The 26514-nt window shown below is 47.6% G+C and overlaps 2 protein-coding genes and 1 long non-coding RNA gene across 19 annotated transcripts in view; 2 read left to right on the forward strand and 1 right to left on the reverse strand.

The window, feature by feature from the left end:
- The window catches only part of DDX19B (DEAD-box helicase 19B), a 44263-nt gene extending 34598 nt beyond the window's left edge, over positions 1-9665 (reverse strand). For 2 of the 16 annotated variants that reach the window (XM_063796204.1, XM_024349400.3), the window contains exon 1: positions 15-316. Coding sequence is in view for 7 of the 16 variants with exons in the window: in XM_054668015.1 (XP_054523990.1) it covers positions 4769-4853 (85 nt within the window). In the remaining 9 variants the exon portion in view is untranslated. Of the gene's footprint in view, positions 1-14; positions 1325-4619; positions 4910-9388 lie in introns of those variants that run through there. The other 14 variants (XM_054668014.2, XM_024349396.3, XM_024349394.3 and 11 more) reach the window with 14 other exon arrangements.
- On the forward strand, positions 4969-9785 carry LOC134808768 (uncharacterized). The gene is made up of 3 exons (XR_010152452.1): positions 4969-5053; positions 9355-9427; positions 9685-9785. It is a non-coding gene; the product is annotated as an uncharacterized LOC134808768 (long non-coding RNA).
- A 17-nt stretch (positions 9786-9802) lies between these two features.
- The window catches only part of AARS1 (alanyl-tRNA synthetase 1), a 35836-nt gene continuing 19124 nt past the window's right edge, over positions 9803-26514 (forward strand). The window contains exons 1-6 of one of the 2 annotated variants that reach the window (XM_063797424.1): positions 9831-9957; positions 15301-15465; positions 18433-19172; positions 20918-21106; positions 21441-21586; positions 26091-26282. In XM_063797424.1, the coding sequence (XP_063653494.1) occupies positions 20960-21106; positions 21441-21586; positions 26091-26282 (485 nt within the window). In that variant the 5' untranslated portion in view covers positions 9831-9957; positions 15301-15465; positions 18433-19172; positions 20918-20959. Of the gene's footprint in view, positions 9958-15300; positions 15466-18432; positions 19173-20917; positions 21107-21440; positions 21587-26090; positions 26283-26514 lie in introns of both variants that reach the window. The other variant, XM_016930106.4, reaches the window with a different exon arrangement.

A 26514-nucleotide genomic window follows, 5' to 3' on the forward strand; every position in this document is an offset into this window, starting at 1 on the left:
TGAAGCCAACTCACCGACTCAGCCGCAGCTTCCTGCTCGTCCACCGCCAGGGCCCATGAGTCAGTGGCCATGGTCCCAGGCGCGGGTGGGACGCTCGTGCTGGCGGATTCGAGGGATGGCACGAGGGATCGTGGGCTCCGGGGTTTCGCGGCAGGCTCTGCTCCAGCCCCACCACAAGGCTGCAGACCGGAAGCGGCGCGCCACAGTGACGTCGGAGGCCACTCCTGTTTGGCCACCCTTTGCCCACTTGAGGCTATCGATTCTGTCGCCCTCAGACCCGTACCCCTTAACCCCGGGCAGAGCAAGCTTTCCTATCAAGCTGAGGTAGTTATCTTAAAATGCCTAAGCTCTGGTTAACTTGGATCTCCAACCAAAGAACAAAATCAGATTCCCGCCCAACACAGTGGCAGAGTAGGCACTAATACAGATTGAACAGATTGAATATATCAAAACAGAAAACCATTACCAATAGTCACCAAAATGCAAAACAAGCACAGAGGTGTTTCCCTTTTCAGATTGGTAATTTAAAATGTCCAGATGTTGGCAATCAGCCCTGACAACCCATTTGGTTAAAAGTCCACTTGACCACTATGCAATCTTGTTAGGCATGTAACAAAACTGCACCTGCACTCATAAATTTGTACCCCAAGAGGAGGAATTGCAGCTCTCCTATGTAAGGGTTGTAGAATCAGGAGAATGTTAAAAAGGAAGAAAACAGACGGTGCGGTGGCTCATGCATGTAATCCCAGCACTTCTGGAGGCCGAGGCGGAAGGATCACTTGAGCCCAGGAGGTCTAGGCTGCAGTGAGCCATGACAGGGCCACTGCACTCCAGCCTGGGTGACAGAGCAAAACTCTGTCTAGGAAAAAAATAAATAAAATTAAAATAGTAAAATAATTAAATAGAGCTAGGTGTGGTGGCTCATGCCTGTAATCTCAGCACTTGGGTTTTTGTTTGTTTTTTGAGATTGAGTCTGGCTCTGTCGCCCAGGCTGGAGTGCAGTGGCACGATTTCGGCTCACTGCAACCTCCACCTCCTGGGTTCAAGAAATTCTCTTGCCTCAGCCTCCCAAGTAGCTGGGATTACAAGCATGCGCCACCATGCCCAGCTAGTTTTTCTATTTTTAATAGAGATGGGGTTTCACCATGTTGGCCAGGATGGTCTCAATCTCCTGACCTCGTGATCCGCCTGCCTTGGCCTCCCAAAGTGCTGGGATTACAGGCGTGAGCCACTGCACCCGGCCTTTTGTTTTTTTAAGATAGAGACAGATCTTGCTGTGTTGTCCTGGCTGGTCTCAAACTCCTGAGCTCAAGTGATCCTCCCACCTCCACCTCCCAAAGTGCCAGGATTGGCCAGGCACAGTAGCTCACATGTGTAATCCTAGCATTTTGGGAGGTGGAGGTGGGAGGATCGCTTGAATCCAGGAGTTTGAAAACAACAACATAGCGAGGCCTTATCCTTACACAAGAAAAATTTAAAAATTAGCCAGGGGTCATCGCACATGCCTGCAGTTCCAGCTACTTGGGAGGCTGAGGTGGGAGGATCACTTGAGCCCAGGAAGTTGAGGCTGCAGTTAGCAGTGTTTGTGTCACTGCACTCTAGTCTGGGCAACAGAGTAAGACTCTGCCTCATAAACAAATAAATAAATAGGAAGAAATATCTTGGGCTTTTAGTAGTTGTAAAATAAGGATTAAATGAAAGAACTGCTTTCTCCTAACTAGAATCAAAGAAGCTTCTCTTCCCTTGTTACTTCCCTAGAAAGAAACTAGGCATTTTTCTACAATCTGAAAAAAATGAATCCCAACCTCTTTCATTTTGCCAATATTATACAACAATAAGTTAATTTCAAGCCATGAGGCCGGGCACAATGGCTCACACCTGTAATCCCAGCACTTTGGGAGGCCGAGGTGGGTGGATCACCTGAGGTCAGGATATCAAGACCAGCTTGGCCAACATGGTGAAACCCTATCTCTACTAAAAATACAAAAATTAGCCAAGCATGGTGGTGCACACCTGTAATCCCAGCTACTTGTAAGCCTGAGGCAGGAGAATCGCTCGAACCCAGAAGGCAAAGGTTGCAGTGAGCCGAGATCATGCCATCACACTGCAGCCTGGGCAACGAGTGAAACTCTGTCTCAAAAAAAATAAATAAATAGACTGGGCACGGTGGCTTGCACCTGTAATCCCAGCACTTTGGGAGGCCAAGGCAGGTGGATCACGAGGTCAGGAGATTGAGACCATCCTGACCAACATGGTGAAACCCTGTCTCTACTAAAAATACAAAAATTAGCTGGGTGTGGTGGCATGCACCTGTAGTCCCAGCTACTTGGGAGGCTGAGGCAGGAGAATCGCTTGAACCCAGGAGGTGAAGGTTGCAGTGAGCCGAGATGATGCCACTGCACTCCAGCCTGGCGACAGAGTGAAACTCCATCTCAAAAATAAATAAATAAATAAAGGCCGGGCACGGTGGCTCACACCTCTAATCCCAGCACTTTGGGAGGCTAAGGTGGGCGGATCACAAGGTAAGGAGATCGAGAACATCCTCGCTAACATGGTGAAACCCCATCTCTACTAAAAATACAAAGAAAAAAAAATTAGCTGGGCATGGTGGCGGGCGCCTGTAGTTCCAGCTACTCAGGAGGCTGAGGCAGGAGAATCGCTTGAACCCGGGAGGTGGAGGTTGCAGTGAGCCAAGATCATGCCACTGCACTCCAGCCTGGACCACAGAGCAAGACTCTGTCTCAAATAAATACATAAATAAAAACAAACAAACAAAAATCAAGCCATGGTGGGTTCTCTGTGGAATTTTACCGGTACTGTAAGAGTAAAAACGTTTTGAGAAAGGGTAAAGCAGTTCCAGAGAACATTCTACTTGCTAGGATTATTTATTCCTGCACTCTCACAGGGTTAACTGGAGAAGACGTTTTTGTTTTTTGTTTTTGACCTTACACATGAGGATGTGCTAAAAAGAAAAAGGCAAACACCACCTTGGTAGCCATGACCTACATCTCATCAATTCAAAAGCAACCCTGGGGATATTTTCCCAGATAAATTATATTGTTTCACAGGGCTAGAGATTAATGAAATTTGCAAAACATTTTAATGAGGTTAAAAATTACATCGCCCAAGTTGCAGGACCGTATATAGTAGGTTCACTTGTACAAAACAAACAGGAACCCCCACCCCAAAAGCCCCCAAGCTCCCATATATGCTTTTATACACTATGGAAAATGCCTAAGAAGACCGGAGCAGTGGCCTGTGTCTGCAGTCCCAGCTACTCCTGAAGCTGAGGCTGGAGGATCGCCTGAGCTCAGAAGTTCGAAGCCAGCCTGGACAACATAGTGAAACCATCGCCTCTTAAAAAACAAAAAAAATGTGGCCAGGTGCGGTGGCTCATGCCTGTAATCCCAGCACTTTGGGAGGCCAAGGTGGTGGATCACGAGGTCAGGAGTTCAAGATCAGCCTGGTCAAGATGGTGAAACTCTGTCTCTACTAAAAATACAAAAATCAGCTGAGCATGGTGGTGGGTGCCTGTAATCCCAGCTACTTGGGAGGCTGAGGCAGAGAATTGCTTGAACCCAGGAGGCAGAGGTTGCAGTGAGCTGAGATCATGCCACTGCACTCCAGCCTGGGCAACAGAGCGAGCCTCTGTCTCAAAAAAAAAAAAAAAGCTTAAGATACACACAAAACTGATAACCATGGCTGCCCCTGGTGAGGGCCTCTAGAAGGGTGGGGGTGGATTGAGTATGCTTTATCCTCTGAAATTATTTTCCATATGCATGGGTTTTTTTTAATTAGAGACAGGGTCTTGCTATGTTGCCCAGGCTGGAGTGCAGTGGCTATTCACAGGCACCATTACAGCACATACTATATCCTTGAACTCCTGAGTTCAAGAGGTTCACTTGCCTCTGCTTCCCAAGTAGCTGGGACTACAGGTGTGTGCAGCTGTGCTTGGCTCCATGTTTCCCTTTTAAAAATGTATTTCAGACAAACAAGAAAGGGTATAATATAACAAATACTTAGATTCCCACCTCAAAACTTAATAAATAAAATTACTAAGGTCCAATTGATAATCTCCGTATACTCATCCCAGGAAGACAGCAGCTATGCCAAATTTGGTGTTTATCCTGCCCGTACACGATTTTAGCATGTGTTTTTTCTTCTACTAAATAAATATGCAAGCCTGGGCAACATTGGGAGACCCCGTCTTTACAAAAAAAAAAAAAAAAAAAAATTTTTTTTTAAGCAGCTGGGCGTGGTGGCGTGAGCCTGTAGTCCCAGTTACTCCTGAGGCTGAGGTGGGAGGATCACTTGATCCCAGGAGTTCAAGGCTGCAGTGAGTCGTGATCATGCCACTGCACTCCAGCCTGTCTCAAAACAAAACAAAAAACAAAAAAACTTAAAAATAGCATCGGGGTTTCAGACTCTCCTAAGTTCACCCCCAATACACCTGCGCATTGTGAGACTCTGGCTAAGAAGGAACCTGGTTTCCAAAGCGGGCGTGGAAAGAAGAGTGTTCGGGGAATAAGAGCATCTGGATTGGAATTCAGCCTCCTGCATTTACTCCCACGTGAGCCTAGCCAGTCTCAGTTTCCCCTGAAATCACAGGAAGTACCCACCTCACAGATGGCGGATTCTAGATCACAAGGCTAAGACCTTGGGCCGAAGCCTCGAGAAATATTGTTATTCCTCTACCCAGGAGTAGGGGCGAGGAAGGCACCTAAACGTGGGAGGAAAGGGTCTGGCTTCTACCCTCGCAGATACTCACGTCGCCCACAGGCAGGGTGATGGGAAACCGCCGCAGGGCGCGACCTTGGACGCGCCCGGCAGCCCCAGCCATCGCGGCTGAGCATGGCAGTTACACTCCAACAACCGCTGCTCTTGGCACTGGTCAAGCCGGAGCCTCATTGGCTGAGGCCTGGAAATCCTGTCAGCCAATCAGCTGAGGGGACGGTACAGCGCTCGGGCACGCGCCCCAGGAACTCTGGGGGCCAAAGACCAGCGCAAGCCTCCCGCAGAGGGCTTTGTTTCCTGCTAAATGTCTGGCTTCCTGGTGAGACTGGGAACTGCATGAGGGCAGGGCAAGATCTTTAATCTTGATCCTCAGTGACTAACACATAGTGGTCACTCATTTGGTGAATGATGAGCCATTAGCATCTCCCCCCGTGGGTCAAACTTTTTAAAAATTTTGCATCTGAACAAATAGGTGCAGACGCACATCCTCTAATCTAGACCCTTGGTATTCCAAGTATAATCTCTCAGTAGCATAGATGTCGCCTGAAGCCTGTTAAAAATGCAGGCTCTCGACCGGGCGCGGTGGCTCACGCCTGTAATCCCAGCACTTTGGGAGGCCGAGGCGGGTGGATCACGAGGTCAGGAGATCGAGGCCATTCTGGCTAACACTGTGAAACCCCCGTCTCTACTAAAAATACAAAAAATTAGCTGGGCGTGGTAGCGGGCGCCTGTAGTCCCAGCTACTCCCGAGGCTGAGGCAGGAGAATGGCGTGAACCCGGGAGGCGGAGCTTGCAGTGTGCAGAGATCGCGCCACTGCACTCCAGCCTGGGCGACAGAGTGAGACTCCGTCTCAAAAAAAAAAAAAAAAAAAAAAAAAAAAAAAAAAAAATTCAGGCTCTCAGGCCCTACCCCAGACCTATTCAATTTAGCAATATTTTAAGATCCTAGGTGATTCCTTTAGCGTTTTATGGTCTGAAAAGTACATTAGACAAAAAAATTATAATATGCTCAATTGAAATATTCCTTTAGAGGCTCTTAAAAATTCAGCCATCCCCATTTGACTTAGTACCAAATAAGCCAGCATTGTAAACCCATTTTATAGATGCTAAAACTAGCTAAGATGCCATGGGAGAGTTAAGAGTCTAGCGCTACATCCATCCAAAGCTATGTTAGTTTTTTTTTTTTTTCCACTTGTTTCCATTTCTTTCTTTTTTTTTTTAATTGAGACACTGTCTCATTCTGCCACCCAGGCTGGAGTGCAGTGGCACGATCATGGCTTACTGCATCCTTTACTTCCCTGGCTCAAGCTATCCTCCCACCTCAGCCTCCTGAATAGCTGGGACTACAGATGCATGCCACCATGCCCAGCTAATTTTTGTATTTTTTTGTAGAGATTGAGTTTTGTCATGTTGCTCAGGCTAGTCTCAAACTCCTGGGCTCAAGCCATCCACCCACCTCAGAATCCCAAAGTATGGTGATTAAAGGTATACGCCATCACGCCGGCCTGTTTCTGTTTGTTGTTTTTATTATTTTTTAAATTAAATTAAATTTAATTTTTTTGAGACAGAGTTTCGCTCTTGTCTCCCAGGCTGGAGTGCAGTGGCACAATCTTGACTCACTGCAGCCTCTGCCTCAGCCTTCTGAGTAGCTGGGATTACAGGTGGCCGCCACCACACCCAGATAATTTTTGTATTTTTAGTAGAGATGGGGTTTCACCAGGTTGGCCAGGCTGATTTTGAACTCCCAACCTCAGGTAATCTGCCCGCCTCGGCCTCCCAAAGTGTTGGGATTACAGGCATGAGCCACTGTGCCTGGCCTGTTGTTTCACTCTGCGGCCCAGGCTGGAGTGTAGTGGGGCAATCACAGCTGTTGTACTATTTCAGTCCTTTGGTTATCTTTCTCATGCCCCAAGATGGAGTTCAACAAATGTTCTACTGGAGAGCAAGCCATGTGCATATTGCTCACTCCCACCTACAGGCCTATTTGCTTAGCCTAGAATAAATCAAGAACTTGCCAGTAGTTTCCTAAAATACATAATTTGCACATTGCATTAAGATAGCATTCTTTCTAGCATGTAGTTGACATCTACAAGAGAAAAATATCACAGAAAAATATCATTAGATAATTATATTAGAATGAGACTTTTGGGCCTCAATTACAATTTCTCTCTTTTTTTTGTTTTAAGAGACAAGGGGGCCGGACGCGATGGCTCACGCCTGAAATCCCAACACTTTGGGAGGCCAAGGCAGGCGAATCACCTGAGGTCGGGAGTTCAAGACCAGCCTGGCCAACATGGTGAAACCCTCATCTCTACTAGAAATAGAAGAAAAAAAAATAACTGGGCTTGGTGGTGGGCGCCTGTAATCTCAGCTACTCGGGAGGCTGAGCCAGGAGGCAGATGTTGACATGAGCCGAGATCATGCCATTGCACTCCAGCCTGGGCAACAAGAGTGAAACTCTGCCTCAAAAAAAGGAAAAAAAAAGAGAGAGAGACAAGGGTCTTGCTTTGTTGCCCAGGCTGGAGTGCAGTCGCGAGATCTTAGCTCACTGAAGCCTTCAGCTTCTGGGCTCCAAGTGATTCTCCTTCCTCAGCCTCTTGAGCAGCTGGGACTACAGGCGAATGCCACCACACCTAGCTAATTAAAAAGAAATTTTTTTTTTTTTTTTTTAACAGAGTCTCACTATGTTGCCTAGGCTGGTTTCAAACACTTGGGCTCCATTGATCCTCTTGCCTTGGCTTCCCAAAGTGTTGGGATTACAGGTGTGAGTCTCTGTGTTGGCCTACAATCTCTCTTAATGGGTGAATAAAAAATTCTTATTTATTTATTTATTTATTTATTTTGAGACAAAGTCTCACTCTGCGGCCCAGGCTGGAGTGCATTGGCCTGATCTCGGCTCACTGCTAGCTCTGCCTCCCGGGTTCACACCATTCTCCTGCCTCAGCCTCCAGAGTAGCTGGGACTACAGGTGCCCGCCACCACGCCCGGCTACTTTTTTTGTATTTTTTAGTAGAGATGGGGTTTCGTCGTGTTAGCCAGGATGGTCTCAATCTCCTGACCTCATGATCTGCCTGCCTAGGCCTCCCAAAAGTGCTGGGATTACAGGCATGAGTCACCGCGCTAGGCCAAAAAATTATTTTAATCTGTTTATAATTATTTTATTAATGAAGATACTATCCTAGTAACAACTCTGGCAGCAGAACTAAATTATTGAGATTACAACCTGTATTATTTTATTTTGAAAGTACAATTCATACATACCTTTTGGCTTTCTATTTTAAGTGTGGTGGCTTAGAAGTCTGACTCATTTCCCAGATTGTTTAAGCTAAATATATGCTATTTAGGGCACTGTGGATCAGAATAAACACTTGTGTCTCCTGGTTTTGCCCTCAGCTGTGTTACTTAACCTCTCTCTCTGCCTTCTTTTACTCTATTAAAAGCAGATAGTAGTAGTAACTCATGATAAGGTTGTGAGGATTAAAAGCTTAGATTGGTGCCTGCTGTATACTAAGTGCTCAACAAATGGTAGGTTTGATGATTACTATTTGTGAGCAGCTATGAAGTGGGAAAGTAAATCAAATGATTTATGTTTTTACTGGCTTTTGGGCTTGACCTTCTTTTTGTGTAGGATGCTCTTTTTGCATAAAAAGTAGTATTTTTCTGTAATGTCTGTAACTTGAGTTATGACCAGCAGCACAATTTATTACCCGTGTATTTGGATATATCAGATGATGGAGGTAATAGTGAAGTGGTTAAGAGCATAGGCTTTGGAGTTAAATAGACACAGGTTTGGATCCTGTCTCTACAACTTACTATTGGGTGTGAACTTGTGCAAGGTAATTTCCTCATTTGTAAAAAGGGGACTCCAGCTGACCTCATACACAGTTTAAAAATCAAATGAAATAAGCATGTGAAATGTTTGATGCAATGCCTCACGTATAAATACATACATATTTTTCAGACAGGGCCTCGCTCTGTCGCCCAAGGAATGCAGTGTCACGATCAGGGCTCACTGCAGCCTCAACTTCCTAGGCTCAAGTGATCCTCCCACTTCAACCTCCCAAGTAGCTGGGACTACAAGCATGCGCCACTATGACTGGCTAATTTTTTTTTTTTTTTTTTTTTTTTTTTTTTGAGACGGAGTCTTGCTCCGTAGCCAGGCTGGAGTGCAGTGGCGCCATCTCGGCTCACCGCAACTTCCGCCTCCCGAGGTCAAGCGATTCCCTTGCTTCAGCCTCCCGAGTGGCTGGGACTACAGATGCGCGCCCGGCTAATTTTGTGTTTTTAGTAGAGACGGGGTTTCACCATGTTGGCCAGGATGCTCTCGGTCTCCTGACCTCGTCATCCGTTGGCCTCAGCCTCCCAAAGTGCTAGGATTACAGGTGTGGGCCACCGCGCCCGGCCTTTTAAAAAATTTTTCGTAGAGACAGGGTCTAGTTATGTTGACCAGGCTGGTCTCCAACTCCTGGGTTCAGGTGATCTTCCCACCTTGGCCTCCCAAAGTGTTGCAATTATAGGCGTGAGCCACCGCACCTGGCATGTATATATGTATATGTATATATATATATATTCACCCTCCTCCCCCAGGCCTATCAATATTAACTTTTTTTTTTTCCAAAGGCAAATCGAGGACCAGATGCTGATCCAATCGTACCTCAACTACTGATGTTATTTCTTCCACACCAAATTCAAGGTCTCCCCGGGACAAGTGTAACCATGGGCACAATGTCAGACTCTTTGAGGGCTGCGTATCACTCAGCAACTAAAATAAACAACTATAGCAAGATATGTAACCTCTACCAAACACGTTACCGTCTCCCCTTTTTAACTATGTCAATTGTGGTGTTAGGACTTTGCCTATGGAAACCAAAATGTCGACCTCCGGGAGCCGGGGGGCGGGGGCTGTCTAACTCGATCACGTGACGCACCCCATCCCACCTTTTCTCGCAGTTGCATCAGCCAAGTTAGAGACGCCTTCCCAGGAATCCACTAATGAACGGATTCGTCCTCAGTTTGACTGGCATGTTGGTTGACCAATAATATCTCATGATGTAAGGCGCGGCGGGGCACTTTCCGTCGGCGCGCTCTGATTGGATGGAGCGTGGCGGGTTGTGGTAGGTCGTGGTCTGAGGCCGGTACAGCTGCGCGTCTGCAGGAATAGGTGCAGCGGGGCCTTGGCGGGGGACTCTGAGGGAGGAGCTGGGGACGGCGACCCTAGGAGAGGTAGGCCGCCCTCGGAGAGCTCTGCGGTGCTAGGAGAGCGGCTGGGCCCGCAGCCTGGGGGGAAAGCTCCGCAGCCGCAGTGGGCCCCAGGATCAGGCCCCGCGTGGCCTGGAGAAGCCCAGTCTGGGCTGGAGCGGGAGCTGGACAGTGTGGCCTTGCGTTCGCCCCCGGGAGCGCTGCGAGTGTCGCGGCGTCGGGTGGATTTGCTGAGCACCAAGACCTCACGGTTGCCAACCTGGGGTTTTAGCTCCCTTGGTTTTAATCCCCTAGGGGCGGGTGGGGGCACGGGAGGAAGGATGGGCCAGCTGGGTGCAATCCTGCTGTAAGCCAGCCATTCCTTGATTTCTTAAAATTAACTAAACAGCTGATGCCGGTCCAGGCGCACCTAGACCGTCATCTTCAGCTGTTCTGTAAAACAGTTTGTATTTCTCGGTGTGCTTTGAAACATGTGAGTTAATTCCGAACTTGGTGTTAAAGGATTAGTATACCGGATCACGAAGTACGTATTTAGCAGCCACTGTACTAGATGCTGAGGATGTGCTGTAATAGCCCAGGGCCAGGCGCGGAGGCTCACGCCTGTAATCCCAGCGCTTTGGGAGGTCGAGGCGGGCGGATCACCTGAGATCAGGAGTTCGAGACTAGCCTGGCCAACATGGTGAAACCCCGTTTCTACTAAAAATACAAAAATTAGCCGAGCGTGGCGGCGCGCGCCTGTAATCTCAGCCACTCCGGAGGCTGAGGCATGAGAATCGCTTGAACCCGGCAGGCGGAGGTTGCAGTGAGCTGAGATCACGCCATTGCACTCCAGCCTGGGTGACAGAGGGAGACTCCGTTTCAAAAAAAAAAAAAGCCCAGAACAGTCGTTGCTGCTGGGATGGAACTGACAGCCTGATGGGGGAGGCGCACATTAAACAATCCATGAAGCGCGTATGGAAATTATGAAGGGAAACACTTGAGGCTGTGAGACAGTAAAAGAGGGGGAGCCTTATCAAGAAGGGGAAGGCGGCCGGGCGCGGTGGCTCACGCCTGTAATCCCAGCACTTTGGGAGGCCGAGGTGGGCAGATCACGAGGTCAGGAGATCGAGACCATCCTGGCTAACACGGTGAAACCCCATCTCTACCAAATATACAAAAATAGCCGGGCGTGGTGACTGGCGCCCGTAGTCCCAGCTACTCGGGAGGCTGAGGCAGGAGAATCGCTTGAAGCCGGGAGGTGGAGCTTGCGGTGAGCCGAGGTTGCGCACCATTGCACTCCAGCGTGGGCTACAAGAGCGAAACACCGTCTCAAAAAAAAAAAAAAGTGTCTTTACGTTTGTTGTTGTTTGAGTCAGGGTCTCACCCTGTTACCTAGGCTGGAATGTTTTGGTGTGACCATAGCTCACTGCAGCCTCAAACTTCTGTGCTCAAGCGACCCTTTGGACTCAGCCTCCCGAGTAGCTGGGTCTGCAGGTGCACACCACCACACCTGGCCAATTAAAAAAAAAATTGACCTCCCAGGCTCAGGTGTTCCCATGTTGCCCAGGCTGGTCTTGAATTCCTGGCCTCAAGCAATCCTCCTGTTTCAGCCCCCCAAAGTGACAGAGCGAGACCTGTGTGTAAAGCCTGGGTGACAGAGCGAGACCTGTCTCAAAAAAAAAGTTGAAACAGGTCGCGCTTTGTCACCCAGGCTGGAGTGCAATGGCATGAACTGAGCTCGCTGCAGCCTCCGCCTCCCAGGTTCAAGCAATTCTCCTGACTCAGCCTCCCAAGTAGCTGGGATTACAGGCGCCCGCTACCATGCCCAGCTAATTTTTGTATTTTTAGTAGAGATGGGGTTTCACCATGTTGGCCAGGCTGTTCTCGAACTCCTGACCTCAGGTGATCCACCCGCCTCGGCCCCCCAAAGTGCTGGGATTACAGGCGTGAGCCACTGTACCCCGCTGAAAATTTTCTGTTGCCCAGGCTGGAGTGCAGTTGATCTTGGCTCATTGCAACCTCTGCCTCCCAGGTTCAAGCGATTCTCCTGCCTCAGCCTCCCAAGTAGCTGGGATCACAGGTGCGTGCCACCATACCCCGCTAATTTTTTGTCGTTGTTGTATTTTTAGTAGAGACAGGGTTTCACCGTGTTAGCCAGGATGGTCTTGATCTCCTGACCTTGTGATCCACCCGCCTCAACCTCCCAAAGTACTGGGATTATAGGCGTGAGCCACCGTACCCGGCCTCAAAAATTTTTTTTAAATACAAAAAATTAGTCGGGTTTGGTGGCACATGACTGTAGTCCTAGCTACTCCGGAGGCTGAGGTGGGAGGAACACCTGAGCCTGGAAGGCCAAGTGATTGCACCATTGCCTGCGCTCCAGCCTGGGTGACAGAGAGGGAGACCCTGTCTCAAAAAAAAAAAAAAAAAAAAAAAATTCCTGTGGAGTAGCTGGAGCCACAGCGTGATTTAAGGCACCCAAGACCTTTACAGCTCCTGTTAGTAAGTGAAACCTGAGGTTCTGTCTTTGTGCTACCTCTGTATCCCATATAGCCCTCCAGTGAATAAATCAATGAGTTTATGTTGAATAAATATATTGGATTTATATCGAATAAATATAAATTTAGATTGAATAAATAAATGGGGGTAAACAAATGAATGTGGGGATACAGCTTTTAATAGTTCCAGCCTTCATAGACTCATAGTTAATATATTCAGTCCTTTTACACAATACTGCAGTTAATTCTGCATATGATAGTCTCCTCAGGAAGGACATAGGCTGTCATTCATTTTGATTCTTGGCACATAGTATGCATTCATTATGGTGAATGAGTAAGCAAAAATGAGAAATTCATGTGTCTTTTGGAAAGTAGCTGGAGTCAGGATCTCCTGTTCACTTTGTACATCTCTATTGTATCTTCCTCATAAGGAGAAAACTTTGGCTGGGCATGGTGGCTCATGCCATCCCAACACCTTGGGAGATTGAGGCCAGGAGTTCGAGACCAGCGTGGGCAGCATGGCAATATTCCATTTATAACAAAAACAGAAATTAGCTGGGCGCGGTGGCTCATGCCTGTAATCCTAGCACTTTGGGAGGCTGAGGCTGGCAGATCACCTGAGGTCAGGAGTTCGAGACCAGGCTGAGGAACATGGTGAAACCCTGTCTCTATTAAAAATACAAACATTAGCTGAGTGTGGTGGCACTTACCTGTAATCCAAGTTACCTGGGAGGCTGAGGCAGGAGAATTGCAGGAACTTGGGAGGTGGAAGCTGCAGTGAGCTGAGATTGCGCCACAGCGCTCCAGCCTGGGCGACAGAGTGAGACTCTGTCTCAAAAAAGAAAAAAAAAGAAATTAACTGGGCATGCTGGTGTGCAACTGTAGTCCCAGTTACTTGGGAGGCTGAGGCAGGAGGATCACCTGAGCCTCGGAGTTTAAGGCTGCTTAAGTGATTGTCCCACTGCACTCCAGTCTGGACAGAACCAGAAAAAAAGAAGAAAACTTTCAGCTAAACAACTTAAGAGTAATATTATCCATTCTGTTCCTTCAAGGTTTTCCTTTTTTTTTTTTTTAGGCGGAGTCTCCCTCAGCCACCCAGGCTGGAGTGCAGTGGTGCAATTTCGGCTTACTGCAACCACTATTTCCCAGGTTCAAGCGATTCTCCCGTCTCAGCCTTCTGAGTAGCTGGGATTACAGGCACTCGCCATCATTCCCGGCTAATTTTTGTATTTTAGTAGAGATGGGGTTTCACCATATTGGCCAGGCTGGTCTTCAACTCCTGACCTCAGGTGATCCACCCACCTCGGCCTCCCAAAGTGCTGGGATTACAGGCGTGAGCCACCGCGCCCGGCCATTTTTGTTTTTTTTGAGACGGAGTCTTGCTCTGTCACCCAGGCTGGAGTGCAGTGGCGCGATCTCGGCTGACTGCAACCTCCACCTCCTGGGTTCGTGCCATTCTCCTGCCTCAGCCTTGCGAGTAGCTGGGACTACAGGCGCCTGCCACCACGCCCGGCTAATTTTTTGTATTTTTTTCTAGTAGAGACAGTGTTTCACCATGTTAGCCAGGATGTTCTGGATCTCCTGACCTCGTGATCCACCCACCTGGCTAATTTTTTTTACTATTTGTACTGACAAGATCTTGCTATGTTGCCCAGGGTGGTCTCAAACTCCAGGGCTCAAGCAATTCTGCCACCTCGGTCTCCCAAAGTGCTGGGATTACAGGCGTGAGCCACCGGGCCCAACTTGTGAAAGAGCTTTGAAGTCATAAAGTTGTTTCTCTCTCCACCAGTTCCCTTGTACTTTCACTTTCAGTAAGCTGTGCCTCCAAAGTGGGGCTACAACATCCCCACTCCCTGGTAATCTAATGGCTGGAAGGCAGCCGTTCGCTGTTAGGGTTCTTGGGGGATGTAGGCTACATAGAGGTAGGTACATTCCTGCTACATACAGGTGGTCCCTTGTACAGATAGGCCCATCCCCAGGACTATTGCTGCTGACAGCCGCCTCACCATGACATCAGGCCAAACCTAGAGACCCTGACTTTGGGGCTAGTGGAACTTTGCAGTTCTAGGCGTGTACATTAACACAGAGCTGAAGGGATCTTTAGAGATAATCTCATATGGACCCCTCCTTTTTTTGGTGAAGTGACTCCCTCAGGACTTGAAGCTAGAACTCAAACCCCGGTCTCCTGAGCCTCTCTCCCTCTTCCCCAGTTGGACTAAACTGAGGGTTTTTCTCCCCCTTTTTTTCTTTTTTTTTTCCTTCTTTTTTTGTTTTTTTGAGACGGAGTCTCTCTCTGTCGCCAGGCTGGAGTGCAGTGGCGTGTCTTGGCTCACTGCAACCTCCACCTCCTGGGTTCAAGCGATTCTCCTGCCTCAGTCTCGCAAGTAGCTGGGATTACAGGCACGCACCACCATGCCCAGTTACTTTTTGTATTTTTAGTAGAGATGGGATTTCACCATGTTGGCCAGGCTGGTCTTGAACTCCTGACCTTGTGATCTGCCCACCTTGCCCTCCCAAAGTGTTGGGATTACAGGCGTGAGCCATCGTGCCTGGCTGTCCCTCTTTTTTTCTAATTCCTAGTCTCGGGCCTGACACAGAGCAGATGCTCGATGCATATTTGTTTAATGAACAAACATGCTTGGTGTGCTGGGGTGTTGAACCTCTTGAGGTTGGCATGGGAAGGAAGAACAGATGGGGCTGCTGTCTGCTGGTGCTGTGGTGTTGCTTTGATGATGATTTTAGCCTTGGACATTACAACATAGAGGTTTTAGGATCAAACAGCTCACCTGAGTCCTGCTTTGACTTGGCTTGAGAAGCCAGAAGTCTTGTGTAATGTGTACTTTGACTTTCAATTCCCTTAATTTTCCTTCATTTTTTTTTCTTTGATTAGTTCTTTGGGGTGACTTTCAAGATGGACTCTACTCTAACAGCAAGTGAAATCCGGCAGCGATTTATAGATTTCTTCAAGAGGAACGAGCATACGTATGTTCACTCGTCTGCCACCATCCCATTGGATGACCCCACTTTGCTCTTTGCCAATGCAGGCATGAACCAGGTAAGGGTTTTTCCTTTTTTCTTGGCTTTTGGTTCACATAAGAGGCAGCAGAGCCCAGATAAAAGCACAGCCCTGGGGTCAGACCGATTCTGGTTCTGTCACTCCCTGTGTGATCTTGTGGAACTTTATGTGATGGGCCTCAGTTTCTTTGCGAAATGAGGAATAATATTGCCTGCCTGTAGGTATTAGTGAGAAGCGAATAAGATAACACATACAAAATGTTTAGCACGGCATTTCGCACATAGTACGTAGGTACTCAAACATTAGCTTTTTTTTTTTTTATTTTTTTTTCCCTGAGACAGAGTCTCGCTCTGTCATCCAGGCTGGAGTGCAGTGGCGCGATCTCGGCTCACTGCAAGTTCTGCCTTCTGGATTTACGCCATTCTCCTGCCCCAGCCTCCCGAGTAGCTGGGACTACAGGTGCCCGCCACCATGCCCGGCAAAGTTTTTGTATTATTATTATTTTTTTTTTGAGACGGAGTCTTGCTCTGTTGCCCAGGCTGGAGTGCAGTGGCGTGATCTGTGCTCACTGCAAGCTCCGCCCCCCAGGTTCATGCCATTCTCCTGCCTCAGCCTCCCGAGTAGCTGGGACTACAGGTGCCCACCACCACGTATGGCTAATTTTTTTGTATTTTTAGTAGAGATGGGGTTTCACCGTGTTAGCCAGGATGGTCTCATCTCCTGACCTTGTGATCCATCCGCCTCGGCCTCTCAAAGCGCTGGGATTACAGGCATGAGCCACCACGCCCGGCCAGCTATTATTATTTTTTAGAGAGAGGGTCTCACTCTGTCACCCTTGCTGGAGTGCAGTGGCATGATCCTAGCATGCTGTAGCCTCAGACTCCTGGGCTTAAGTGATCCTCTTATGTCAGCCTTCCAAGTAGCTAGGACTACAGGCATGCTCTACCATGTCAGCTTTTAAAATTATTTTATTTATTTTTTAATTTATTTATTGTTTTGAGACAGAGTCTTGCTGTCGTCCAGACTGGAGTGCAGTGGCACGATCTTGGCTCACTGCAATCTCCGCCTCCCGAGTTCAAGCGATTCTCCTGCCTCGGCCTCCCAAGTAGCTGGAACTACAAGCGTGCGCCACCACGCCTGGCTAATTGTTGTATTTTTAGTAGAGACGGGGTTTCACCATGTTGGCCAGGCTGTTCTCGAACTCCTGACCTCAGGTGATCCACCCACCTCAGCCTCCCAAAGTGCTGGGATTATAGACGTGAGCCACCTTGCCTGGCCTAAATTTATTTATTTATATGCAGAGATGGGGGTCTCACCAAGTTGTTCAGGCTGGTCTCGAGCTCATGGCCTCAAGTAATCCTCCTGCCTTAGCTGCCCAAAGTGGTGTGATTACAGGTGTGAGCTACCACGCCCAGCCCACCTAATGCCTTTCTTGAAATTATTGCCACCAGTGCCATTTTGGATCCATTGCTGAAGAAAATTTATTAGTTAGTACAGTTTATTTGGGGAAGTTGAATTAAAAATATATTTGAGGCTGGGCGCAGTGGCTCACACTTGTAATCCCAACACTCTGGGAGGCCGAGGCAGATAGGTCACTTGAATCCAGAAGTTCGAGACCAGCCTACGCAACATGGTGAAACCCTGTCTCTTATTAAAAATACAAAAAATTAGCCAGGTGTGGTGGTGCATGCCTGTAGTCCCAACTTCTGGGGAGGCTGAGGCGGGACGATTGCTTGAGCCTGGGAGGTCAAGGCTATGGTGATCCCTGATCATACCACTGCACTTCAGCCTGCACAACAGAGTGAGACCCTGTCTCAAAAAAGGAAAGAAAAGAAAAAGACATTTGAAGGGTTTATCGTGAGAGAAAAGGGTTAACTCTTGAAATGATGAAAGCATGACAAGTTTATAAAGGAGTTTAAGAGGAGTTTGTCAGCATGTCTGTGACACTAAACAGTACTTCCCAGGCTGGTCGTGGCTGAAGGGGGTTCAGGTTAGATGGTGCTCTCAGCGCTTTCCTGTGATGGTTCTCTTGGAGCCATGCTCACCCAGTGCATCTGCAGCCCTTAGGATGCTTCTCACTCTGGGATGAGTTGACATTTTCTTTTCTCTTAGGTGTCTTTTCTGGCATGGAAAGTTAGAAACAATGGGGACATATTCTACCTCTTATAATATTAACTATAAAATTACGAAAAATGGGGCACAGTGCGCCTGTAATTACATCTACTCAGGAGGCTGAGACGGGAGGATCACTTGATCCTGGAATTACAAACCAGCTTGGGCAACACAGTGAGACTGGTCTCCCAAAAAAAATTATGCTACTTGGGAGGCTGAGGCAGGAGAATCGCTGGAACCTGGGAGGCAGAGGTTGCAGTGAGCCGAGATCACGGCACTGCGCTCCAGCCTGGGCAACAGAGTGAGACTCCGTCTCAAAAAAGAGAAAATTATGGGCCAGGCACAGTGGTTCATGCCTGTAATTCCAGCATTTTGGGAGGCCAAAGTAAGAGGATTGCTTGAGCCTAAGAGTTGGAGAGGAGCCTGGGCAACATAGGAAGACCCTGTCTGAAAGGAAAAGAGAAAAATTAAAGAAAAATTAAAGCAAAAGAAAAATTGAAAAATTAGCTGGTGGTGGCTCACACCTGTAGTTCCAGCCTCTTGGGAGGCTGAGGTGGGAGTATTGCTTGAGCCCAGGAGTTGAGGTGAGCCGTGATCGTGCCACTGGACTCCAGCCAGGGTGACAGAGCAAGACCCTGTCTCAAAATGGAAAAAAAAGAAAAATATTTTCAGTTATGTGTGAGTCCTATGCATATACCTAGAATTGGAGGCATTAATTTTAGGTGGTCTCATTCAATGGGATAGGCTTTTGGAACACTGGAAAGCTACTGTTTCTATTCAGACATACCTGGGTGCAAGCTTTGTCACCTCCCACGTGAGCCGCCTGAACAAGAACCAGGGAGTACAGTGTTTGTAAACTTTTCTTTTTTTTTTTTTGTTTTTTTTTTGAGACAGAGTTTTGCTCTTGTTGCCGAGGCTGGAGTGCAATGGTGAAATCTCGGCTCACTGCAGCCTGCGCCTCCTGGATTCAAGCGATTCTCCTGCTTCACCCTCCCGAGCGGCTAGGATTATAGGTGTCTGCCACCACACCTGGCTAATTTTTATATTTTTAGTAGAGACAGGGTTTCGCCACCTTGGCCAGGCTGGTCTGGAACTCCTGGCCTCAGGTGATCCGCACATCTCGGCCTCCCAAAGTGCTGGGATTACAGGTGTGAGCCACTGCACCTGGTCCTTTTTCTTTTTTGAGATGAAGTTTTGCCCTGTCACCCAAGCTGGAATTCAGTGATGCAGTCTCAGCTCACTGCAACCTCTGCCTCCCAGGTTCAAGCAGTTCTCCTGCCTCAGCCTCCCAAGTAGCTGGGACTACAGGCACCCCCCCACCATGCCTGTCTAATTTTTATATTTTTAGTAGAGATGGGGTTTCACCATCTTAGCCAGGCTGGTCTCGAACTCCTGACCTTGTGATCTGCCTGGTTCGGCCCCACAAAGTGTTGGGATTACAGGCGTGAGCCACCACGCCCGGCCTTGTAAACATTTTCTTATTGACAGTAGCTGTCAGCCTGCATGCAGCACTTACTGTGTGCCAGGCGCTGCTCTGTGTCCTTCGCGTACAATAACTCATTTACGCTGAACTCTGTTGCCATCCCTACTGAGGCACTGAGATCTCAAGTCAGTTGTCCATGCTCACATAGTCGGTAAGTGCCAGTGTGAACTTGAACCCAGATAGTCACTTCCTTAACCTTTGTGCCATATTGCCTCTTGATCAGCAAATACCTTGCCTTTTTTTTTCCCCCAATTTGAAATGATATTAGGCACCCAGCTAGGTGCCGAAGATACAGAGATGAGTGAGAGAGTGTTTGCTTTTAAGGAGTTTGTGATCTAATACAGAACTGTCTAGTAGAATTTTCTGCAGTGACAGAAATGTTCTCCTCAACATGGCAGCCATCAGTCGTGTGATTATTGAGCTAGTGTGACTGAGGAACAGAATTTCTAATTTTTTTCTTTCTCTCTTTCTCTTTTTTTTTTTTTTTTTGGAGACAGAGTCTCACTCTGTAGCCCAGGCTGGAGTAGAGTGGCACGATCTTGGCTCACTGCAACCTCTGCCTCCTGGGTTCAAGTGATTCTCTTGCCTCAGCCTCCTGAGTAGCTGGAATTACAGGCATGCACCACCATGGCTGGCTAATTTTGCATTTTTAGTGGAGACAGGGTTTCTCCATGTTGGTCAGGCTGGTCTCGAACTCCCGACCTCAGGTGATCCGCCCACCTCAGCCTCCTGAAGTGCTGGGGATTACAGGCATGAGCCACTGCGCCCAGCTGAGAATTTCTAATTTTTAAAAATATTAATTACTAATTATTTAATTTTAGTTTTTTATTTTTATAAAAATAGAGAAGGGGTCTCCTTATGTTTCCCAGGCTGGTCTTGAACTCTGGGCTCAAAGGAATCCTCCCTTCTTGGCCTCCCAAAGTGGTGGGATTACAGGTGTGAGCCACCTTGCCCAGCCTAATTTTAATTCAGTTTTACATGGTCACAAGTGTCTAATGGTAAGACCTGGCGCAGTCATTCATGCCTGTAATCCCAGCACTTTAGGAGGCTGAGGCGGGCAAATCACTTGGGGTTAGGTGTTCGAGACCAGCCTGGCCAACATGACGAAACCCTGTCTCTACTAAAAATACAAAAATTAGCCAGGTGTACCTGTACGTGCCTGTAATCTCAGCTACTTGGGAGGCTGAGGCAAGAGAATCGCTTGAACCCGGGAGATGGAGGTTGCAGTGACCTGAGATTGTGCCACTGTACTCCAGCCTGGGTGACAGTGACCCATCTCAAAAAAAAAAAAAAGTGTCTAGTGGCTACCAAATTGGATAGCAGTGAATTGAACAGATCTAGTGGGGAAAATAAAACAAAGTTAACAAATAACAATGATACATCAAAGCATGACCTGATACATCCTCAGAGCAAGGCCATCCCAGCTAGACGACTGATACATCCAATCATTCATCAGTGTGCTAATATTATTCCCTTAATATGTGTCAGTTTTTTTTTCTTCTTCCTCACATTTACTGCCAAGTGAACATACCAATTTTCAGGATAAGTTCTTCCAGAAAGATGGTATAAGCCCTGAACATCAGAGACTCGTGAAGAAGCCCACGTTTTACCACATCAACCTGTGGCTGTTAGATCTGGCAGGCCTTTCCCCTCTGCAGGTGGTGTCACTCGTGGTGGTGGGGACTGTTAGGGAGCTAGGTTCAAGGAGAAACTGCTCCATGAGAGGCTACCCTCTGCTTTGGCTCCACCAGGCCACCTGTTCTGACAAGTGTCTATATTCCAGGCATGTTAATCATGAACTGCACAGTTAGTGTGTGGTCGTCTCTTCTGCTAGTGTGTGGCCACCTGACATCACTTGCACCCTTTAAAAGTTGAACTGCTGTCCTTCTCTTTTAGTTTAAACCCATCTTCCTGAACACAATTGACCCATCTCACCCCATGGCAAAGCTGAGCAGAGCTGCCAATACCCAGAAATGCATCCGGGCTGGGGGCAAACATAATGACCTGGATGATGTGGGCAAGGATGTCTATCATCACACCTTCTTCGAGATGCTGGGCTCTTGGTCTTTTGGAGATTACTTTAAGGTAAGTTCAGAGCAGAAGAACCACTAGGGTTTTGAGGAAAATGGTCTTTTCCACACTGGGAACTGGGTTCTAATTTTGCATGTTTTAAAATATGAAATATCATCTAGGTGATTCAGGAATGAATGGCATTTATTAATTCTAAGACTTCCTGGAAGTAGTACCTATAATTTGGTGATTTCAGTATATATTTGGATTTCTTACATAAACTGATCTTGAATTTGAGTTTAGAGTGAACATGTTGTGATTTTGTATCTGTGTTCCTAGCATCTGGTCTCATACTAAATAGATTTTGGTTTGGCAATGTTCCATATCTTTCTCTCTGTTCTTTTTGTAGGAATTGGCATGTAAGATGGCTCTGGAACTCCTCACCCAAGAGTTTGGCATTCCCATTGAAAGACTTTATGTTACTTACTTTGGCGGGGATGAAGCAGCTGGCTTAGAAGCAGATCTGGAATGCAAACAGATCTGGCAAAATTTGGGGTAAGAATGCATATCACTTCTTGAGAGTATGGAGGAGTGAAATGACACTCAGTGCCAGAGTGGGGTTTTATGACCTGGAATATGTGGTCATTTTGCATCTCAGGGTTCCTTTTGAGATGCACATGGGGAGGAGTGAGGCTAGAGAATCGCTTGAACCCAGGAGGTGGAGGTTGCAGTAACCTGAGATCACTCCACTGCACTCCAGCCTGGGCGACAGAGTAATTATCTTTAGATGCATTCATATCTTTTTTTATTATTATTATTATTTTTTGAGACAGAGTCTTGCTCTGTCAGCTAGGCTGGAGTGCAGTGGCACGACCTCGGCTCACTGCAACCTCTGTCTCCTGGGCTTAAGCAATTCTCCTGCCTCAGCCTCCCAAGTAGCTGGGATTACAGGCGTGTGCCACCACGCCCAGCTAACTTTTGTATTTTTTTTAGTAGAGACGGGGTTTCATCATGTTGGCCAGGCTGGTCTCGAACTCCTGACCTCAGGTAATCCACCGTGCCCGGCCGCATTCATATGGGTTTTTTTTTTTTTTTTTTTTTTTCTTTTTCTGAGACGGAGTCTTGCTCTGTCTCCCAGACTGGAGTGCAGTGGCATGATCTCAGTTCACTGCAAACTCTGCTTCCTGGGTTCATGCCATTCTCCTTCCTCAGCCTCCTGAGTAGCTGGGACTGCAGATGCCTGCCACCACACCCAGCTAATATATATATATTTTTTTTGTTGTTGTTGTTGGAGTCTCGCTCTGTCACCCAGGCTGGAGTGCAGTGGCGCGATCTCAGCTCACTGCAAGCTCCGCCTCCCAGGTTCACGCCATTCTCCTGCCTCAGCCTCCCGAGTAGCTGGGACTACAGGCGCCCACCACCACGCCCGGCTAATTTTTTGTATTTTTTAGTAGAGACGGGGTTTCACCGTGTTAGCCAGGGTGGTCTCGATCTCCTGACCTCGTGATCCGCCTGCCTCGGCCTCCCAAAGTGCTGGGATTACAGGCGTGAGGAACCACGCCCGGCCAATTTTTTTTTATATATATATATTTTTTAGTAGAGACTGGGTTTCACCGTGTTAGCCAGGATGATCTCGATCTCCTGACCTCGTGATCTGCCCGCCTCGGCCTCCCAAAGTGCTGGGATTACAGGCATGAGTCACCACGCCTGGCCCATATCTTTAGATCCATTTGTTGCTTCTTAATATGTTCAATAATTCTGTTGTTTATGTTTGTTTGTTTGTTTTTGAGACAGAGTCTCAGTCTGTCACCTAGGCTGGAGTGCAGTGGTGCGATCTTGGCTCACTGTAACCTCTGCCTCCCGGGTTGAGGCGATTCTTCTGCCTCAGCCTCCTGAGTAGCTGGGACTACAGGTGCGCGCCACCACACCTGGCTAATTTTTGTATTTTTAGTAGAGATGGGATTTCACCATGTTAGCCAGGCTAGTCTCAAACTCCTGACTTCAGGTGATCCCCCCGCTTTGGCCTCCCAAAGTGCTAGGATTACAGATGTGAGCCACTGTGCCCAGCCAATCATTCTGTTGTTGAAAGCCAAAACAAGTCTTTTTTTTTTTACTTTATATATATATAGTTTTATAAGTTACACGTGTGTTGTAAAAATTCAAACCTTATATAGAAAATAGAAAGTGGAAGTTTCCTCAATCATCATTAATAGTTTAATATCCCATATCTAGTCTTCCTGGCCTTGTTCATAGTTCTGTAACCTTGTGTGTATGTCTGTATCTTTTCCTTCCCCACCCCCACTCCACTCCCCCACCCCCGCCGAGATGGAATCTTGCTCTGTCGCCCAGAGCTGGAGTGCAATGACGCGATCTCAGCTCACTGCAACCTCTGCCTCCTGGGTTCAAGCAATTCTCCTGCCTCAGCCTCCCGAGTACCTGGGATTATAGGCACACACTACCACGCCTGGCTAATTTTTGTATTTTTAGTAGAGATGGGGTTTCATCATGTTGGCCAGGCTGGTCTTGAACTCCTGACCTGGTGATCCACCCGCCTCGGCCTCCCAAAGTGCTGGGATTACAGGTGTGAGCCACCGTGCCCAGCCATGTCTGTCTTTTTCAACAGAGTTGTATTCTTCATATGAAACAGTTTGTTTCTTATGGAAATGAAATAGACTAGGAGAAAGGAAATTTTTTTTTTTTTTTTTGAGATGGAGTTTCGCTCTTGTTGCCCAGGCTGGAGTGCGATGGTGCGATCTTGGCTCACCGCAACCTCCGCCTCCCGGGTTCAAGCAATTCTCCTGTCTCAGCCTCCCGAGTAGCTGGGATTACAGGCACGTGCCACCACACCCAGCTAATTTTTTTTTTTTTTTTTCTTAGTAGAGACAGGTTTCTCCATGTTGGTCAGGCTGGTCTTGAACTCCTGACCTCAGGTGATTCACCCACCTCGGCCTCCCAAAGTGCTGGGATTACAGGCATGAGCCACCACACCAAGCTGGAAAAAGAAATTTTTTTGTTTCGTTTTTTTGAGACAGGGTCTCACTCTCACCCAGGCTGGAGTGCAGTGGCATAATCATAGTTTACTGCCTAAGCTCGGGCGATCGTCCCACCTCAGCCTCCCGAGTAACTAGGACTAGAAGCATGTGCCACCTGCCTGGCTAATTTTTTTTTTTTGAGACGGAGTCCCGCTCTGTCGCCCATGCTGGAGTGCAGTGGCGCGATCTCGGCTCACTGCAAGCTCCGCCTCCCGGGTTCATGCCATTCTCCTGCCTCAGCCTCCTGAGTAGCTGGGACTACAGGCGCCCACCACCACGCCCAGCTAATTTTTTGTATTTTTTAGTAGAGACGGGGTTTCACCGTGTTAGCCAGGGTGGTCTCGATCTCATGACCTCATGATTGGCCTGCCTTGGCCTCCCAAAGTGCTGGGATTACAGGCGTGAGCCACTGCGCCCGGCCCTGTCTGGCTAATTTTTGTATATTTTGTAGGGACAGGGTTTTGCTATGTTGCCCAGGCTGATCTTGAACTCCTGAGCTCAAGTGATCTACCTGCCTTGACCTTTCAAATTGCTGGGATTACAGATATGAGCCACTGTGCCTAGCCAGTTTTTTTGGCATAATGTAATTCTAAAGTATAATCACATAGTATAAAAGCTAAGACAGTAGGTGAGCTATATGTGTTCTGTGCTGTGAACTTGGTCGAATTTGTGAAGTGCTGCATCAAGGAGAATCTGACCATGGGGTGTGTGCCCTCTGTAGACAGCTGGGCTGTCCATGATGTGTTTGCCTCATTTTCTTGTTCCTTTTACTTAATTCTTTCATCCTTTAGTGCATAGCTTTTTACTATACTTGGAAACAGGGCTGCTTCTCTGTTTTTTAAATTACTTTTACTCTAGATATATTATTCCAACCCAACTTCCCCTTTTACTTGATCTAAAACTCCTATTCGGTTGACTCTGTAGTCTAAGTGTAGTTGGAATTTTGGGTAGTGACACCTGTAAAAATTAAATATTAATCTTGACGCTGGTTTTTAAAATCCTCTTTTACCTTGACTTCATGTACTGTATATCTACACTTTAAAAGTGTAGCTTTTAAAAGATAAGCAAGCACAATCTTTTGTGTGTGTGTGTGTGTGTGTCAGTGTCAGTGTGTCACCCAGGCTGGAGTGCAGTGGCATGATCACAGCTCACTGCAGCCTCAACTTCCTGGGCTCAAGTGATCCTCTCCCGAGTAGCTGGGACTACAGGTATGCATCACCCCGCCCAGCTAATTTTTCTTTGTATTTTTTAGAGAGACGGGGTTTCGCAATGTTGCCCAGGCTGGTCTCGAACTCCTGAGCTCAAGCAATGCGCGTGGCCAGCGTTTTCATTATTATGTGTTCCTTTCTAGGCCTTACTCATGTCCTTGTGTATTTTCATTGAGTTTCCATCATATCATGTGTATATTTTGTACTGTCTTCTATTGTAGGCACTGTTGAGAAGAGTCATGTTCTGTTTCTTTAGCGGGTTTTTTTTTTTTTTTTTTTTTTTTGAGGTGGAGTTTTGCTCTCGTTGCCCAGGCTGGAGTGCAATGGCGCGATCCCGGCTCACTGCAGCCTCTGCCTCCTGGGTTCTAGTGATTCTCCTGCCTCAGTCTCCCGAGTAGCTGGGATTACAGGCATGCGCCACCACACCCAGTTAATTTTTTGTATTTTTAGTAGAGACAAGGTTTCTCCATGTTGATGAGGCTGGTCTCAAACTCCCAACCTCAGGTGATCCGCCCGCCTCGGCCTCCCAAAATGCTGGGATTACAGGCATGAGCCACCACGCCCAGCTTCTTTAGCAGGTTTAATGTGCAGGCTTAGCATTAGTACTTGCTGAAGGCTGGAACTTCTTCATTAAAAATTCTAAGAATTTTTTTTTTTTTCTTTTTTGAGACAGAGTCTCGCTCTGTTGTCTAGGCTGGAGTGTAGTAACATGAGCCACTGTGCCCGGCCAATCCTAAGAATTTCTTTTGCGGTGGTTGCAAGTCTGGGCAGAACTCTTGTCAGGGGCTGTAACTGGACTTACCTTTACTCCTTTGTCAGGCTGGATGACACCAAAATCCTCCCAGGCAACATGAAGGATAACTTCTGGGAGATGGGTGACACGGGCCCCTGTGGTCCTTGCAGTGAGATCCACTACGACCGGATTGGTGGTCGGGACGCCGCACACCTTGTCAACCAGGACGACCCTAATGTGCTGGAGATCTGGAACCTTGTGTTCATCCAGTATAACAGGTGGCCTTGGGTTCCTACTCCATTCCTTTCCTTGAGCTGAGCAGGGGAGGAGGAATTCGGAGCTGTGTGGCTCTCTTCTCAGCTAAAAGCTCATTTCTTTATTTCTCAGATTACCTGTCTGATCTCTGGAACAAGGATGGGCCTGTTCTTTCATGAACTAAACCTTATCGCACGTAATAGCTTCTTGCGAGCTATTCCTATAATGTCATGCTTGATGTACTTTGGGCTGCTG

The sequence above is a fragment of the Pan troglodytes genome, chromosome 18 (assembly GCF_028858775.2).
Source record: "Pan troglodytes isolate AG18354 chromosome 18, NHGRI_mPanTro3-v2.0_pri, whole genome shotgun sequence".
In the NCBI taxonomy this organism is placed as follows: Eukaryota; Metazoa; Chordata; class Mammalia; order Primates; family Hominidae; genus Pan; species Pan troglodytes.